This window comes from Gossypium hirsutum, chromosome D11, assembly GCF_007990345.1.
Source record: "Gossypium hirsutum isolate 1008001.06 chromosome D11, Gossypium_hirsutum_v2.1, whole genome shotgun sequence".
In the NCBI taxonomy this organism is placed as follows: Eukaryota; Viridiplantae; Streptophyta; class Magnoliopsida; order Malvales; family Malvaceae; genus Gossypium; species Gossypium hirsutum.
Window position 1 is genome coordinate 11,594,177 of NC_053447.1, and position 19,388 is coordinate 11,613,564.

At 36.1% G+C, this 19,388-nt stretch overlaps 2 protein-coding genes across 4 annotated transcripts; one reads left to right on the top strand and one right to left on the bottom strand.

The window, feature by feature from the left end:
* Window positions 1–1,308: 1,308 nt before the first annotated feature.
* On the top strand, window positions 1,309–7,471 carry LOC107910805 (cullin-1). The gene is made up of 20 exons (XM_041106039.1): window positions 1,309–1,562; window positions 1,941–2,110; window positions 2,227–2,326; window positions 2,840–3,025; window positions 3,159–3,206; window positions 3,295–3,498; window positions 3,607–3,684; window positions 4,060–4,149; window positions 4,255–4,335; window positions 4,428–4,475; window positions 4,875–4,904; window positions 4,979–5,065; window positions 5,150–5,299; window positions 5,379–5,434; window positions 5,561–5,681; window positions 5,762–5,923; window positions 6,052–6,195; window positions 6,328–6,546; window positions 6,658–6,825; window positions 7,231–7,471. Exons 2-20 carry the CDS (start codon window positions 1,980–1,982, stop codon window positions 7,330–7,332), a joined length of 2,205 nt encoding a protein of 734 aa, XP_040961973.1. The 5' UTR covers window positions 1,309–1,562; window positions 1,941–1,979; the 3' UTR covers window positions 7,333–7,471.
* Window positions 7,472–7,710: 239 nt separating this feature from the next.
* Window positions 7,711–17,498, bottom strand: LOC107911477 (cysteine-tryptophan domain-containing zinc finger protein 7). 3 transcript variants are annotated; one of them, XM_016839294.2, is made up of 15 exons: window positions 16,951–17,498; window positions 16,145–16,217; window positions 15,901–16,031; window positions 15,363–15,764; window positions 13,964–15,243; window positions 13,322–13,758; window positions 11,343–13,234; window positions 11,087–11,247; window positions 10,729–10,889; window positions 10,100–10,260; window positions 9,430–9,805; window positions 8,960–9,322; window positions 8,667–8,823; window positions 8,455–8,579; window positions 7,711–7,898 (listed from the first exon to the last, which is right to left on the bottom strand). In XM_016839294.2, exons 1-11 carry the CDS (start codon window positions 17,047–17,049, stop codon window positions 9,611–9,613), a joined length of 4,992 nt encoding a protein of 1,663 aa, XP_016694783.2. In that variant the 5' UTR covers window positions 17,050–17,498; the 3' UTR covers window positions 7,711–7,898; window positions 8,455–8,579; window positions 8,667–8,823; window positions 8,960–9,322; window positions 9,430–9,610. The 3 variants fall into 3 exon arrangements, with proteins under 3 accessions (XP_016694783.2, XP_016694782.2, XP_016694781.2); XM_016839293.2 differs by having other exon boundaries at window positions 8,960–9,327; XM_016839292.2 differs by having other exon boundaries at window positions 8,960–9,805.
* Between the last annotated feature and the right edge of the window lie 1,890 nt (window positions 17,499–19,388).

Here is a 19,388-nt window from a genome sequence, read left to right on the forward strand (position 1 = left end):
CGTCAAACTTGGAATCGATTTACCTTTCAGGCTGGTAGGTATGATCGAGTGATGAGCACGAGCTGAAACATAACCGATAGCGGAAAACGTACTGGTTGGCAACTACCACCATAGGACTGAGTGATAGCGAATGTCGATGTTGCTATTGACATGGGGGATGGTGTTGTTGTCGTAGGAGGGGTTATAAGGGATGCTCAATGAATGTGAGTTTGTGGCTTTAAGGATTGGTGTGGTCCTTATACTATTTGCAAAATTGCGTGTAGTGTATGAGGGGCTGAAAGTGGTGTGGGATAGCGGGTATTAGGGGAGGACCTCGATGATACACATTGCTCTAGTATGTTGTGGCACATTCAATCGATGTTACAGAGGCAATGGAGTGTTAAGGTACAATACACATTCAGATTATGTTGCGAAGTTATTGCGAACGGAAGGTTATGCCCATAAGAATTTAGACACACCTACTCCAGGCTATCAGGCGATATTGGCTCGTGGTTTAGTGTGCTTACCCATTTGATAATATTGAATTTTACTGTATATGTAATTAAGAAAAAAAATTAAGCTTACATAAGCAAAAACGTCATCTCCTCCATTTAAATAAATGGTCATCCTCTTAAAAAAATTCCATTTGAAATAATATTTTTTATTAGTATTTTCTTTTTTATTAACCATATGTTTAGTTAGTTGTTCACATAATATTATATTATCCACTTTGAGAAAATTAATAATAATTTAAATACTACATTCAACATTTCTAAAATACAAATATTATAAAAAAAACATAAACAAATATCACGTTTACAAAGTAGAAACTATACAATTATGTGTTGAGTAAATTAACTATACTCACTACACGTAATATTTACATTGAACTTACGCGAATAAAATTACAAAAGCATTCTCATAAAGGTATTAAATCTCCTTTTCTTCTCAACTTTTTAATTTTAAAGCTTAAGCTGTACTTTCTAGTTTTAGAGGCATTACGTGGTCAGTGGTCACCAAGAAAATTTATTCTTTCATTAATAAATTTAATATTTTTAACCATTAGAACTATATTAGATCAATGTATTTTAAAATTATCTTAAAAAACAATCTTAAGCACATGGCATCTTCTCTTAAAAATTATTTTTAATAAAAATATTTGTCCGAAATATATAGCCCGTTTAAACACCTTTGCTTAATAAATCCCGTTAAAATTTAGAAGTTAATTACGGTAGAATCTTAATAAAAGAAAAAGGGGAGAATTTGCATTTAATTAGATGTAGCAAAGAAAACTACAAATAAACCCAAACATAGCACAAATCCTGATCTAAAACATTACTTCTTTTGGTTGTAAAATACTAAAAATTACCCGCTATTTAAAGCCATAAGCACACCACTTTGCGAAGCTAGAAATGCCGTCCATGTCTCTCTTTTTAACCAATCAATCCTCACCTCCATAATTACTTCACCTCCCTTCCTTTCTCCAATTCTAACCTTCTTTGGCGATAGGCTACCATTCCTTCTTCTTTAACTACTCTCTATTTCACAACTCCATTGATTAATCGCTGCGTGTTCTTCTATTTGTAAGTAATGTTACTTCTTTAGTTTCGCTGTAATTTTATTGTTTCCTTTGAAATCTTGTTAATTCTAGGGCTTTCTTTCTTTCTTCCTTTTCTAAAGGAAAAAAAGTAAAGAAATTAATCTTTTGATCGACTATTTGACTATGTTATATATTCTTTGATTTCCGTGTGGCATTGTTTAGAAGTTTATGATTTCGCTGATTTTACTGTTGTTAGTTTATATTCGTCAATGTTTGACCTGCATCGGTTGTTATATGGTTATTTGTTTATGTATTTATTTACTTGGATTTCATTTAGTTGCTGAATTTTTGTTTGCCGATGCTCATGCTAGGGTTTTGTTGATTGTTTGATTTTTATTGTTTTGTTTATGTGTTTTTACAGATTTTAATCTGAAGAAATCTTAGCGCCTCTTTTACAACAATGGAGCGCAAGACTATTGAACTAGATCAGGGATGGGATTATATGCATAAGGGGATCAAAAAGCTAAGGAGGATTTTGGAAGGACTTCCGGAGCCTCCGTTTACCTCAGAAGAATATATGATGCTTTACACGTACCCCTCATTACTTAGCTTCAGTTTTGCTGATTTCTTTTGAGCCGTTAGTTATTATTTTTAGTTGTCTGTTTTATTTTGGTTCTCATCATCATTCTTTTATTGGACTATCACAGTACCATATACAACATGTGTACCCAAAAGCCGCCTTATGATTATTCTCAGCAGCTCTATGATAAGTACCGAGAGGCATTTGAAGAGTATATTACTTCAACGGTAAGGAAGTTGGTATTATCTCAGCCATCAGTAGGTAGCCAACTAATGGTTTGGTTTAGATAAATAAGTGTTATGCATAAAACTTGGTTTCATTTGGAGGCTTTTTTTTCTAGTATGATTTTGAGGATGTTTATGTATATATCCCCTCTTGTGAAATCTTACTGAAATTCTCATATGTTTTCTTTATTTCATGACAAAGATCTTTACCCAATGTAATTTACAATGCCTATTCCAGGGGATGAAACTGATGCCATGTTTCATTTATTTTGTTTAAGCGTCTATGTACCAAGAACTTCGGTTGTATTCGTTTGATGTTTAAAGATCATAGTTCTAGTTTGCTTTGTTCGTTGTTTTATAAGCTCTATGGTTTTATTGTCTATTACTTTTGTAAATTCTTCTTTTACTAGTCTTCTCCTGTATAGAAACCCCCCATTGAAGCTATTTATGCATCCATTTACCTTTTTGTTGTGAATGTGCTTTTTGTCTCAAATTTCCTCTCGTCTTTGGGATCAGGTTTTGCCGTCTTTAAGAGAGAAGCATGATGAGTTCATGCTGAGGGAACTTGTTAAAAGATGGGGGAACCATAAAGTAATGGTCAGGTGGCTATCACGCTTCTTCCATTACCTTGATCGCTACTTCATTGCTAGGAGATCACTCCCTGCACTTAATGAAGTTGGTCTGACCTGCTTCCGCGATCTGGTTTGTGATTAATTCTTCTGGTATCACCTATATCTGATTATGATTTACTGAGCTGGGTTTTCAGAGTTTGCGCTGCCCATTACTTCAAAGATCCTTTTAAATAATTGTTTACAATCTGTATTATTAATTTCAGGTATACCAGGAAGTGTGTGCCAAAGTCAAAGATGCTGTAATTGCCCTTGTAAGTTCACATTATTGCTTCTTAGTTGATTGTATATTTAGGTCGCATTTTGAATAAGAAGTTAAGGGGAGTAGTTACTTCATATCAGATTGATAAAGAACGTGAGGGAGATCAGATAGACCGTGCGTTATTGAAGAATGTGTTAGACATTTTTGTTGAGATTGGCATGGGACAAATGGATCGTTATGAAAATGATTTTGAAGAAGATTTGCTTCAAGATACTAGTGCTTACTATTCACGGAAGGCATCGAGCTGGATTGAGGAAGATTCTTGTCCGGAGTACATGTTGAAGGCAAGTGCTTAAGTTTTCCTGCTTTTGTTTTTTTATAGGTTTTAAGTTTTTTACTCTGATTAATTGAGATGGTTCTAATTGTTTTATTTACTTTAATGTTAATTGCAGTCTGAAGAATGCTTGAGAAAGGAAAGGGAGAGAGTGTCTCATTACCTGCATTCAAGCAGTGAGACAAAATTGTTAGAGGTGAGTTAAATGGCTGGAATAGGTTAATGAAGAGCCTTTTTTCTGTGAGCTTAATTTTGGCTTGATGGTGATTTTCTTTTTCTTAGTTAATTTCGTTAATTCTCTGCTCAAAGACAGTCACTCAGATGAATAGGATTTGATGAATGAAAGTAGTCACTTAGATGTAACAATAGAAGCTGCGTGAATTCTCTTTGAGCGGAAAGATCTGGTTGTTGTTTTATATGTTTCCTTCTAGCTACCTAGGCATTGAGATTGCATGTTTTTGACGTATGAATTGACATGGAATTATGTGATAAGAATTAACAATAAGTTCTTATAAAGATAGTTCTATAATTCCTAGAGCATTCTATTTATTAGTGTTTGTTCTTTATCTAGAAAGTGCAACATGAGTTGTTGGTCACATATGCAAATCGGCTACTTGAAAAGGAGCATTCAGGATGCAGGGCCTTGCTTAGAGATGACAAGGTGTTGTTCAATCTTTTTCTTTTCTAGCAATGCTTACTCTTCTTGCTATTAACTCCAACAAATGTATGTGTTAGATATTAACTTGGCCTTCTTTACACTCTGTAGGTGGAGGATCTTTCTAGGATGTACAGGCTTTATTGTAAAATACCTCGAGGCTTGGAGCCCGTTGCTAATGTATTCAAGCAGGTCTGAATATTTTGTTTTCTCTGTTCTGCAAACCAATTGATCTTCTTTCTCATGTCCCAAAAACCTAAACCTAAAGCACTTCCTTTTTGCAGCATGTCACTGCTGAGGGTACAGCCTTGGTTCAACAAGCAGAAGATGCTGTGAGTAACTATGTTAATTTTGTTGTTGTCCTATGATAGCAAGTATGATTGCTGGATGGTAGATATGGTTTTTTTTTTCTTTTTCTTTGCTAAACTAAGTCATGAAGATTCTTCTTGGATAGCAATTTATTAAGGGGGTGGAGTATTTTTCTTAAACTAACAGAATGGGTGCAAAGTAGTATTTAAGCATTTCAAGCTGGCAAGGTGCTTATTTATCATCATTATTGTTGTGCTTGTTCAATTCTCCTAACTGTTAAGTTTGTTATGCCTTTGATGCACCATCTACTTTAGACTATGATTTTCCCAACCCTTGATGGAATAGATGATAATCTGCATAATTTAATTGTTTCTTATATTAACCTTCTGGTTCTAAGTGCTGATATTCACTCATTTACACAGGCTTCAAATGCTCCGGGTGTGCAGGAGCAGGTAAACATCCCAACTTTTACAGCTATGGATTCTCTTGAAATCACTATGGATGTTGATTATCTTGTACTCATCAGGTCCTTATAAGGAAAATAATCAAGCTGCACGACAAGTATATGGCATATGTGACCGACTGTTTTCAAAACCATACTCTCTTCCACAAGGTTTGTGTTCTAATACCTAAATTTTTAATAAGGATCGTGTTCAATGATTTCATCTAAAACATACTTTGTTGAAATGTTCAATAGGCTTTGAAAGAGGCTTTTGAGGTATTCTGCAACAAAACTGTTACTGGCAGTTCAAGTGCAGAGCTTTTGGCAACTTTCTGTGATAATATCCTCAAGAAGGGTGGAAGTGAGAAATTAAGTGATGAAGCCATTGAAGAAACACTTGAGAAGGTGCCTTTTCCATCATTTGATGTAATTTTATGGTGATCTCATCTGTAATTTATTCTGAACTGTACGTTGGTTCCTGCAGGTAGTTAAGCTGCTTGCCTATATTAGTGACAAGGACCTCTTTGCTGAATTTTACAGGTGAGTCTACTTTCCTTTTTGGTAATTAAGTTTCACATTTGCTTGTTAAAAAAATTTATCATAATGGTATGGTTTTACATGATACAGTTTTTTTACCTAAACTTTATTGTGTGCAAACATTGACAGGAAGAAGCTTGCTCGTCGACTGCTTTTTGACCGCAGTGCTAATGACGATCATGAAAGGAGTATTCTTACCAAGCTAAAGCAGCAATGTGGTGGTCAGTTCACCTCAAAGATGGAGGGCATGGTGAGTCGGCCTGTGTTTTTAGCCCAGTTTGTTTGTCTACACCAGTTGTGGTTTTTAATTGTGGTTTACCTCCCTAATAGGTCACAGATCTGACATTGGCAAGGGAAAACCAAGCCAGCTTTGAGGACTATCTTAGGAGTAACTCAGCTGCACATCCTGGGATTGATTTGACAGTTACTGTTCTCACAACAGGATTCTGGCCAAGTTATAAATCATTTGACCTCAATCTCCCTGCCGAGATGGTAATGATTGAAGATGATATTCCTTGATGATGGGACTAACTTAGATGATATTCCTTGATGATGGGACTAACTTTATTTCTCCACGGTGTGTTTAGAACTGTTATTTATATTTAATATCATTGTTTCAGGTCAAGTGTGTGGAAGTTTTCAAAGGGTTCTATGAAACAAAAACAAAACACAGAAAGCTTACATGGATATACTCACTGGGAACTTGTCAGATTAATGGCAAGTTTGATCAGAAAAGTATTGAACTGATTGTTTCAACTTATCAGGTGAAGAGAATCTCTGAACCATGAACTTTGCATTTAACTGTGATTTCTCATGGATTTTTGTTCATCTCTTGCTAAGTTTTGGTGTTCAACTTTAATTGTGGAATCTAATTTCCAAGTTGGCTATGTAAACAGGCTGCTGTCCTGCTGCTTTTTAATTCATCTGATCGGCTGAGCTATTCAGAGATCATGGCTCAGTTGAACTTGAACCATGATGACTTGGTCAGATTACTACATTCACTGTCATGTGCCAAGTATAAGATTCTAAGTAAAGAGCCAAACACAAAAACCATCTCCCAGAGCGACTACTTTGAGTTCAACTCTAAGTTTACCGACAAGTTGAGGAGAATTAAGGTCTGGGACAGTTTTACCGCTGTCTTTTTTCTAATGTTGTTTTCACTTTTAGTATTATGTATCTATTGGGATGAGAAAGATTTGAACTTTGTGAATCTATCTTTGTGCTAGGTTCCTCTCCCTCCAGTGGATGAAAGGAAGAAAGTAGTTGAAGATGTTGATAAAGATAGGCGTTATGCTATTGATGCTGCAATTGTACGCATAATGAAGAGTAGGAAGGTTTTGGGCCACCAACATTTGGTTTCAGAGTGTGTGGAGCAGCTGAGTCGCATGTTCAAGGTATATGCTAGCCCCTTTCTTTGTCTAGTTTAAGACCTATTTAGATGCCGTTTTTTGTTTACATAACTGACATGCAAGCACAACACATGCCGTGTGAGAATAGTCTTTTTAGAAACTCAGAAGACTACACTATCCTAGTAGGGTGAGAAAAATGAACTGGAACCCTATTAACTTAAAAGCACAATTATCATGTCCACTTTTATTGGAGTTAAAAAAAAAATCCACTAGGAAGATGTCTTGTGTGCATTTATGATACTAAAAAGTAAAAACCATCCAGAAAAGGTTTTTAACTCCACTTGTGGAAATTTTGACCTCCATTCCTACTCCTAACTTAAAATAGTAATAAAATATTTCTTAAATCTTGTGCGATATAATTAATATGATGTGGTGGCAATGTCTCTGCAGCCTGATATTAAAGCCATAAAGAAACGAATCGAAGATCTCATCACACGAGACTACCTGGAGAGAGACAAGGAGAATCCAAACACCTTCCGATACTTGGCCTGACATTGGTTTGGTAAATGTTGGTTGTTATAGGGAGATGGATTCAAAATCATTTTGGTTTTTTTGCCTCTTTTCTAATTAGAGTAATGTAAAGTTGATGGAAGTTCTTAATTTGGCCTATTAAAATTTAACTGTTATTTCAGTGCACCTCTTTTCTTCCTCGGTTACCAACAATTATTACAAACAAGGCAAGAGTTGAATAATACTTTATTATAGCTTTGCTTTTTCTTGGTAAAGACTTTCAAACGATGAAAGAGCTTTAACTTTCAACCAAGGTACAAACAAGGATACGATAGGAAACCAAAGGCAGATGTGCTTAGTTCGATTGGAGGATATGCCCCGTCAACAACAGTCCATCAAATGTTTTCAAGGCTAAAATTATTTAAAATTCATAACCAAGATCGACTCCAACTTTATTGATTTAAGACTTGTGAATAAATGTGTTGTTATATACATAGGAATAACGACAAATTATGAAATAGCGGCGGACTACCAACAATTTTTGATGCTAGGTCAATCCGTCGCCAGCTTCGCTATTAATTTATGCAACCACCCCAAATTATTTAAGCCTGAAATCAAAGGATATCCATATAATTAGCTAAACAAATACTAGATATTAATTGTGGAAACATAAACTGCTAGATTCAACAAGGATATGTGCCGATCCTCATCAACTAACTGGCAACTCACATATTCAATAATTAAAGAACTCCCATGATGCATAAAATGAGTCAACCATGTGGTAATACATGGTTAAAGGCTGAGCTTCCTAGAATATGAACATACAAACTAGGAACATGATGCTCAATTGCTCATGCCTCCTAAAACTGAATCGCTGACTTATTAACACAATGTCCATGGTAAATGCCTAAATGTAGATCAGATACTGCTCGAACTTGATAATGTAGCACTTGCAAACAGTCCTAAAAGGAAGGCCAACTATTTGCAGATGGTACAAACTCTGATAACAATTACTTGCAATGGGCTTTCTTAGTCCACTATGTTGAGGGTTAGTTAAAATTATTCGCCGCCTCCTAAGTTCAACTACATTTTTTGCAAGACATTTAGAAGAGAGGAGAATCGCAATTCAATAAAAGAACAAAATTGACCACCGAGAGTTTTTACCTATCAGCATTAAGATGCCGAACTTGGAGATGATAGAACCAATGGTCTCTCCCACAAACAAAAGCACTTGCCATTTTCCAGAATGAGAATCATATAGAGATATGTTTATGGTACAAGTATATATGCTGCAAAAGAAGTAATAATAGTTGGAAGCAATGGTACGTCAGAGCAGAAAGAACTCCAAAACCACCAAATGAACAACAGATACCAACCTTTTAAGGGAAAAAAGGAATTAAAGAATTTCTGCAAATTTGTCTGGACTTCTACCACAGTAACTTCGCACCAACTCATTTTTCTTATATTCTTTCAACTCATCTTCGTGAGTCATAGGTATATACTGTGACAGGTACAGGTATTACTGCAGCTGACCTGGACAAATACAAATGAAGGTGAAACTGAAAGAAATCTAAAAATTAAAATGGAGAAGGGCATCGAAGGGAAAGAAAATCGACTTAAATGTGGCAATTTTGATTTTTAAAGTAGGACATGTCTAAGAGTAGCAAACCTGAAACTGTCAGCTACAGTCTGCTTCTTAGTGCTTGAACTGAGAAAACAGCAGTCCCTGTGGCAAAAGAGCAAGCACATGCTGCTTTTTGTCGCAGTATTTTCCTTAAGAGGCTCCAAACTAAAATAGAATCAACAAATTTAATATCTCAGGTGAACAAAAACAGCCTCCGGGGAATGATGATGCCAAAACAATAGCAAACTCCACTTTTTCAATTTTACCAATCGGCCTCTGTCTATGGATGTCTTCTCTATCCTTATACAAACCTATTTCTTCAGCCGCAATACTTTTGAAGTATAATCACCTATTTATACAACTTGAAACATCTTGCATATAAAACTTATGAGTCCCATGTCCTTAATGCTGTCCTGAGAAAGAAATTAACTGAGCTTCTTCCATGACAGAAAGCAGTTGAAGCTTGCAAAAGAATATACTAAAAATCCAACTTATCTTGTATTGCACTTATCTACCTGTCAGTGTAAGAAAGCAGGCACTTGCCAGTTTTCTAATGTAAGTGTTGAGGATTGCCACGAGAAGAGCTGGTCACCTCTTCTCCTTTTTCTACTCTAGGACTTCATACCCAAGGATAAACCATCAAAATGAAATTTCCCTCCTAGTATAAAACCATCCTTACCAACCAGATTTTTTCCCTTAATGGTTAAGGGCTTCCATTGCCACTCGTACCAAACGAAGCACTCCCTCCACTTCTTGGAAGTTATAATCAAGAGCCTTCTTCACGGAAGTTATAGCTTCCCCACTTTTGGCCCCTCCTGAACTAAAATTGGCAGCTGCAAAAGTACTTCGTGATTTCCTTGAAGCTTCCATTGCATGATTTACATCCTGCGCCTGCGAATCATCACACTTGGTTTTAGCAATGATAGATCTCTAAACTTAAATAAGATATGCAAGCCATGGAGCAAAAAATGACATTTGATGCAGAACAGTAAGAGAGAGTGGGAAAACAGACAGTCCATCGGCAAGACTACAAAAGTTTTCGTGCTTGAAAGCACAAAACTGCTAGGGCAGACACTTTTTTTTTTGGGGGGGGGGCCGCAGAGGGGGAGAGGGGTCTATAATGCTTTCATTCTCATACCATGTAAATAAACAATCAAAATTCTATACAACCAGAACTAAACTTACAAAGTTGAGCAACCGCACAAAGTTAGGGCGGTTTCGAGCAGAAATAACATGATTTCCAGCAACCTGGGGAGAGCTAACACCTTTGGGAAAAGCAACTTTGTCTGCTGTTGTAGGATGATTCAAATTATCAACATCAGAGGCAGAGGAAGAAGGAGACTCGCCTAATGTCAAAACAAAAACCAATATTAACTTCACCAGTTTGCCTCAATCAATGCAGTATTAATGTTATTTATAAAGAAATTCAAAGTCCATAAAGGAATACATGAAATAAAAAGATGATAAAGGGGCTGGAGAGACTGATGAGTAAGCTTGAAGATATCTATTTATACGCATGCATACCAACAAAGCCCTTCCTAAACTTAGGTTGAATGCCAATTTGAAGAAACTAGCAAATCATGTCAAATACCAACTACAATATTGATGATTTACAAACTCAAGCTCTTCCAAACCAGAGAAACAGAGTAACAAATATCTGTCTGAACCTAAAACAACCCAAAAACAACAAAATGAAACCAGAAAAACATTCTGTCCAAAGATTTTCAGATTTTGATATCAAAAAACAAATTCACGGCATATAAGCAAAAAGAGACGCACTGTAAGCAAGTAAACTAATCATATGCTACACATACCAGGAGGAACCATTTGCAAAGCTGTCTGCAGCTCGCGCCGGTCCCTACTTGCATTGGCATGGGAGGAATAGATTACTCTCATATAGGCCACCTCCATACACTTGTAGGCCAAAGAGGCAGCAGCCATGTCCTTTAGTCTCTCATACTCATGGGCACAAAACCTGAATATTAGTTGGTAAAAACATATTCAAGAGCCACAAAAGTGGAATCTTCCCAAAACAAAGTGCAATAACAGAAGATTTCCATGTAGCAGGAATTTTTTCAATTAATTAAAGATCAAACTTGAACAATGATGTGTGGCAACACAGGTGTAGGAAGGAAGAAAAACACCAACTAGATCACCTAACATTTAACTTACTCGCAGAGTTTTGCGGTGCTACTGTACATTTGCATGGACTGAATCATATCGCCATGTTTGTTACTCTCACTGTTGCAAGATTCTAGTAGTGAAGCACTATGAAGAAACTTCAGTGCTGCCTGGAAGTAAAGTGCTGTGCTCTCCACATTTGATCCAGAATTCTGAGGAAGTTTTAGAAGTTAAAAGAAGAGGCTTGCTAGAGGCTAGAATAATACAGAAATGCAACATAAAGTTACAAGGAAATAGTAAGGAAAACCTTGAGACGATCAGCCAGATGCTTTAAATCTTTAGCCTCCTTCAAAGCATTGGTAGCTGCCTGACTTGAGGAATCCTTTCTCATTGGACTTGGGGCATCAACATCCCTGATCCTACATCCACCTGATGTATTTCTTGAACTACTGTGTTGAGTCCCATTTTGATGATCAGCCTTCTTTACTTGCTTTTGTACCTTCAATGCATCATCAGCTTGTGGTCTGTCAGCTCTGTTTCCCTTTTGGGACCCAGAAACTGGGCGGGGGCGACCAGTCAGCATCTCATTTTGAGTTCCTCCTGCAGGCGGCAATGATAACGTGTTCCCTCTCCCAGAAGCAATTTCTGCACGATCATATTTTTCAGAGTGGAACCTCTTTGTATATCCTTCACTATTGCTTTCCTGCAGAAGATTCTGCTTCATAGTTGACATTAAATCTTGACCTCCAGAGGCATCTGGTTTAGCATCTGACAGACCAACACTTGAATTATTCTCTCTTTTACTACTCTCACCTGACAACTTTCTAAGAGCTTCCTTATCATCATCAAGTCTATTCACACTTTCATTGGACTTGACTCCAGGCAACTCCTGAAATTTATTTCTACCATCCATAGATTTTACCTCACAGGAAGGAGCACAATCTGGCTGTTCATCAGCAGAACCAGATTTAAAATTATGATTCCTGTCCTTTGACCGTGACAACCCCTTGCCAGATTTTCTTGGATAAGAGACATTGGGATTGCCACGATTGTCATTCTGACTTTCCTCATTATGGCGTTCATCCATTATTATTGATTTACCAGCACATTGGACCTCTTGACCTAAATAATCAACACTAGCATTAATAAACTCGCCTTTTCTGATATCATGAGAAGATTCAATTGGTGCCTTAGCTTTACTGACACCGAATTGATCAACATCCTTATCCTGAATATCAAGTACAGAGGACTCAAGGTACCCTTGTTGAACTGCAGCAGAAGTTTTTTCCTTCCTTATTGTCCCTGACCTCTCACTCCCACCATTATCTTCACCATCTGAGCGTCTTCTAGGACTACCTGCAACAAAAAGACCAGCATTGCGAGACTCATCTTTCCCTGCAACATTCATCTTTGTCAAAGGAAGTTTATCAGGATTAGCAATTCTCATAGGAGAAGAAGAAACTGATTCTACTGGTGAGCCTTTGGTTTCATGGAAGCCAGGTTTTGATTTATGTGAGCCAGAAACTTTAGATGAGCTTGAGGTAGCTGCTAAAGAAGGTTCAGCAGATCCAAAATCTCTTTTTAATGAGTCCATACCATCTAACCTCTGTTGGGACAGAGAGCTACCTAGATCTTGCCCACTTTGGCGATTCTTTGTGTGTCTACCCTTTTTCTCCAATGTACCACAGCTTTTACTTGCAGAGGAATCCTTCCCTCCAGACTTGGATGCCCTGGCCTTCTTTTCCCTCCTGTAGTCATTCTCGCAGAACTCTTCCTTCACAAATACTCTGTTTTCCTGGAGGTGATTACCCATACTCTGGAAGGAGTCTGTATACAATTGACTATTAATACAATCATCAACTTCCCTCTTTCTTGAAACTGCCCCACCATCACAATTTGCCAGATCCAGTGATCCATCAGTTAAGGGAACCCCAACTTTGGTCTTTGGTCTTTTACCAGAGACCTGTTGCCTGTCCTTATCTGACTTTGAGTCCTTATAAGAAGATCCTTCGCTGTTTTTAGGTTGATCCTTTCCTACTGATGTATTAGGCAAACCATTACTTCTGCTCTTACCAGCATGCTCAAACATCCAATCTTCATCGGCAAGACGAGAACTTTCAACCTTAATTTTCTTGGAGGCCCTTAAAGAATCTTGCTCAGTGGTCCTTTTGCCTTTCATGTTTGAAGTTCTAGCATCACCTATTTACATGTTTTATAGAAGCAATACATCACATAATTTAGAAAAATAAAATAAAATTACAATAAATATCAGTTTAAAAAGAATACCTCCATCAGAACTATGTTCCACCAATTTATGCTTCTCTTTCGACTTATTTTTGTGTTTCTTGACAGGCAAGTCACATTTACTTGGATGTTGTAAACCAGATTCACCTACCACAGGAGATTGAATCACACCATTCAGGCTTCCAGACTGGATTGAGGACTGCATGTTCTTCTTCATAGGAGTTGGCCCATCTTTATCCGTGGCATTTGATATTTCTTTTAAACTGTATTTCTTCCTTCCAGCAGGTGGCATGACATGTGAACCAAAACTTTGTTGGTTTTGTTCAGGTTGCAAAGCATTGGCAGAGGGTAATCTAGACATAATATTGCCAGAATTACTTTGCAGATTAGTTCGACTCTCTACAGCAGGAACATTATACAATGCGAAAACAGCATTTGTAGTTTCATCCTCATCAACATTGCAGCGGTTCATTGCAGGCCTAAACATTTACAAGAGAAACAATATTACAGATTGGAAGGAGGGAGAAGAGATATACTTCCACAACCTGTCACAAGGGTTTAAATATCAACAACCATAGTCTCATGTTCAGTCCAATACACTTTTAACAATTTATATGTATGAAAAAACTTCAAAGTCAGAATCATTAATTACAGATTTAGAAGGGATGATGATAAAGAACTTACAGCCAGTCAAGCATGCTGCATAACCACTTCTCAGGTAAGTCAGCAGGATTTATGTTTATTGGAAGAAGGCGCCACTTCTGGCACTTATCACAGCGAACCCAATTTTCAATTATCAATGTAGGAGCTGCAGTTGCAAGGGAAGTTCCAGCAACACTCGCATTGGCAGAGTTGGATGCACCATCCACAGTTGTTCTAGTATAAGATTTGGTTGCCAATAAATACTCAGTTTTCTTCCCACTTAGTCTATCATTGTGTGCACTGTTAATTGATGATGTGTTTTTTTCAGTCTCATGAGCTTCCTTCAGCTGATCTTCAGAATGAATTTCCAATGAGCTTGTTCGGTTCTCTTCCTGTTCAGATTCTCCAATATCACCAAGAATATCTCTATACCTATCTTCAGCCTTTTGAAACGGCCTTTCTAATTTTTTGTTTCCCGATTCTCTTTTGTTTGTATAATTGTTCAAGTTAACAGTCTGCTTATGTTTAATAATCGAAGAAGAATCAACCCTCGAGCTTTCTTTTTGCACCTCTGTAGTTAGACTGTCATGACCCTGACCGCCTGTTGGTTTTCTTTTTCCACCAGAAGAGGCATGCTCCTTGGTGGGAGGTAACTTCATATTATCTTGCTCATGCGATGTAGCTCCCAGGCAGATCTTCTGCTTGGGAGGATCCACCAATTCGCTATTTAGAGCTTTGCCACCTTTTACAGTATTAGAGTCAGCTTTGACAGAATCACAAGTTTTGTCTGCTTTATCATACCCATCTTTCCTAGCATAGCCTGAAATATCATCTAGAACACTTGTCTTTTGTTCCTCCAAAACCTTTCGAGCTGAACCAGCCCTTGGATTCTCCCACTCAATCTCTTGGGTAAGTATTGGCCCTGGTGAATCCTCCATAGCAACGTCATGGACACCTTTTTTTCTTGTCATGCCCTTACTTTTTACCTTGTCAACAGAAGAATATGAATTAGATAAGACAGGAAGCTTCAGTGTTTTTGAAACAAGCTCCTCGCAAGCCAATGTGTCAACAATATCAACTTCCTTCTTCAACATAAGACCATTCTTAATCCTTGTTTCCCTGCTACTGCTACTCTTCCTTTCTACTGGAAAATCTTTTTTCTCCACTGACTTTGCTTTATTGTCAACAAATAATGTTCCATCATCCTTTCCAGCATCTGATTTATTCTCTTCTGGAATCTTTTTCTTTACAATCAAGTTAAGTAGATGATCAGGGAGAGGTGATAGCAGTGTGTCCCCAGGTACAGGAAAGGAAGTCATAGACTGCTCAAAGCATCCAGGGGGAAAAAGTACTCAGATCACTACAAGCAGATGTAAGAAGATACAAGAAAGAAACATTCTTTTTATGAGCAGAATAACATAATAGTAAATGAAGGATTTACCTGAAGAATACCGGTTGGAGATTCAAATATTATCTGATCTTGAATCTGCCGATACATCCCTTCACTTTCTGAGGGGCTCTCCTCTAAGGAGGAAGATGGTGAAATATCAAGGCCAAGACCACTGTATATTGCAGCACTCTTTTGTGTCAAGTTATCTGAACCCACTTTGATTCGCACCTTCAATGTCTTCAGGTCTGGCAGATTGGCAGCTTTATTGCTTGCAAAATCGCACTTAGAGGCAAGCTCATCATCATGAGTGGATGTTAGGCTGACTTCTTGTTGAATCGAATCATTCACAGACGATGCCTTCAAAGCAGGGAGGGTTCCAAAATTTGAAAGAGGTGGTCCAGGCCTAAGTGACTCAGAACCACTTACCCGATATGCTGAGTTATGACGGCCATCCTATATAACAAAACAAACAAAGGGCTCACGTTACTTGGACTTCTCAAAGAAACCAAAATCCTGTGAAAGATTTCACCTGATATGAAATGGAATAGATATCCAAGGCAGTAGAAGAGAAAAACGAGAAAAATTCTACCTCCAATGACATATTGTTTAGGGACCTAGGTGCATCAGAACTCCGAACTTTGGGCGGACTCTTCGGATGAGGCCAACTAGGAGAACGTGTATAAGTCGGTAAGAATGATCCATACCCACCAAACTTTGCTCCTGTGGATATGTCAGGAATCACAAAATCATCAATTTCAAACTATGAACTCAAATTTATGGTGACTGTTGACATCATAAGTATCGATGATTCTCTTCTCTCTTTTTTCACCTACCCAGATTCTCTGCAGAAACTCCACCTTCAAAATCCTTTTGAAAATGTCCAAGAACATGTTGAATTTTCTCATCCTTCAAAACATTCAAGGAGCCACATATCACTTAAAAGATTAGAACCGGAAAGCGACTAAGAACAAGCATAAGACAAGCAATAAGACATTGGAAAACTTCTACATATTGCACCCTTAGCAGCTAACCCTGTGGAAGCAGTAATAACACACCAAGACTCTATAAGCTAATTAATGCGCTTGAATCTTACTCTCCTGACTTCCGATTAAGAAACCCCCAGCATTACAGCCAAGATTACCATAATTAAGCATCATCTACCTTACATGGAAACAATTTACGAACAATGCCTTCTCAGTAAACAGGTGTCCAACTCGCATCCAACAACTCAAAAAACCCAAAAACCATTCAACACCACACCAGGGGAAAAAAAGCTTCATTTATGACAGTGCTAGATGCGTTACAAAAGATGTTCTCTTCACCTAAATAAACCTATAAAAACTAAGTTCTCTAGATAGCTCCATCACAAACCAAACATAATTTGCAGCACTAGAATTAAACGTGTAAACACACTAAACTACCAATACATATCTTGTATTTCTATAATAAACATAATTAAACAGTAAATACATTTAAATTGAAGTCACAACATCCAACATTGCAATTAGTCAACGTAAAAATCATAGCTTTGGATCTAAAAAACCGACAAAAAAACAAGCTAACACTATTTAATTTAACATTACTTAAAATCAAAAAAGCTAAGCAGTTAAGAGAAATAAGAAGTGTCAAAATCCCTTACTATGTAAGAGAGAGAAGATAGATCATTTTCTGCATCATAATCATCGTAATTGTTACTATAAGAGCAAGCCTCTCCTTCTTCAAGCTCAGCCTCTTCCATTTCTCTTTCACCAAACCCTAACCCTAGCCCCTTCCTCGCATCGTTAGACAACCTAACGAAATTATTCAACAAAAAAGAAAAGTAAACCTCACAGGAATTATCAAGTTCTCAACACGTAATTATCTATTATTCGAAGCCCAAAAGGTTCTCCGACCCATTTTTTACAAGCTACCTAAAACCCACCAAAGGCAAAGGTGGTTTTTTTCCCTAATTTCGATCAAAAACGGAACCTGGATCACGAATCTGACCGCCTAAACAAAAATTTAAAACAGTTTCATATAAACAAAAAAAATAAAGCGATTTAAAACACACGATCTCTCTAAATTCTATTGTTTTTTAGGGCTTTTATTTTTATTGTTTTGCTGCGATCTCTCTAGCTGGAATCGGTTAGCTCAGAGGGAAAGAGAAATGAAGAAAGAGAGAAGACAAAGAGAGGGACTCCCTCTGGTTTTGGTGTACAGAGCAGCCGCGTTTTTTTCATTTTTTATTTTTTCTGGCTTAACTTCTCTAGACATCCTCAAACTATGTTCTAAATTTTAAATTGGTCCATACTCCATAAATTTCAATATATTTTGACCGAATCTTCAAAGTATTACTATGGTTCCAATCATGTAATTCCATTTGTTGAATTTATAATTTAGTCAACTTTTTTAAATACGCTTCCCATTTTATTTGAATTAATAACTAAATCAAGATATTTTAAGAACTCAATTGAAATGTTTTAAAATTTTAAAATCAATAATTTGAGAATGATTAGTTCTAATTTTCTTAAGCAAAGAAACCGCATTGTAAATACTAAATAGAGCTATGTCACAAGTAGTTAAAGAGAAATAGGTTTGTCTTATCAATTTAATTCGGATATCCTTCTTTCTTCACTACATTCGAGTGATATTATTTTGTATTGATAATATTAATGGATGCAAAAATATTTCTTTTTCATTTATTTTACTCTTGATGATAATTACTAAATTACATTATGAAATAACAATATTTTTTTTCATTCAAAATTTTAATAATATTAGTATGAATATTTGTAATGGGCATGTACTTTTATACATGACCAATTTGATGAAACATACTTATATTAATCCGTATAGTAACACACCTCACCTTTTGCCTTCTTTGTCTTTTTATTTAAATAAGCCAAGCATTTTTGTCCCACGACTGATAAACAAATGACGATCATTTAGCGCGTGCAGATCACATTTGTTTCATTATTAAATTCCATAAACAAGGCAAGTTAATTCAGGCATCCAGACAAATATATGTATATGGGGCTATTATTTTGTTTTTCAATGCCTTCCTTTTAAACACATTACCTAAATATTTAAAGAAAAATCTTTTAACTGTTTTATTTTAGCCTTTAGTCTTTAATTATTCTTAATTTTTTAATTGAGTTTTGTTCTTTAAAAAGAGTCAATTTTTTGATAAAAATATTAATTAAAACATTAAATTTTTTATTAAGAATTCAATAAATTACGATTTTTTAAATAAAAATAAATTTAACTAAAAAATAATTGATTAAAGTTGATGCTTTTTTTTATTTTTAAAAGCTAAAGATTTATAAAATAAAGCAAAGAATAGACAGTTGGAAATTTTATAGCAGAACAAGACAAGACATTTTCTCCAGAAGCGCGTGGGTTTGGATAACTCCTCGGCCGCCCTGCGTGTGAGGTGGCAAAATCCAGCTTGTCCTAACATACTAAATTCGTTTTCTTTTTTTTCTCTTTTTAGTATATGTCTGCAAATTTTCATAATTCATTTTTTATTTTTCCTTACGTAGTATGTTGATTTTACTTCCTTTTAGAAAATCTTAAGTTTACTTACCTGGCCCCACTTGTGTTGACTTCACCCAAATACTAGTTATATAAATTTATGTGTCTGATGATTTAATTTTTAAAATTTTTAATTATGTGATCTTTTAATTTTACTAGCATATTTTAATAAAAATTCCACTATCTTATAATCTTACTTAATACTTAAAAAATAAAAATAAATAAATAAAATCAAATTTATACTAGATAATATTCCTGTCTTGGAATCATATTTGTAATTTGTTTGTTCTTTTTTTTCAGGTTGTAATTTTTGTATAAAACGTTCAATTTAGTGAGAATTTTATTTTTCTTAAGAGTAAAATAGAAAGTTATTAGTGAGTATTTTAAGCCTTGTTTTTTTTTTGAAAGCAAATCTAATTAATGACAAAAAAAAAGATCTGTAACAGCTCTAAAATGATTTCTTGTTACAGTAGTCATCTTTGTTTATTCTTGGATTTTTAGTATTTATGATTTAAACAATGGTTTCTAATATTTACTAATCCAACAGCGATTATTTTAGGGTTT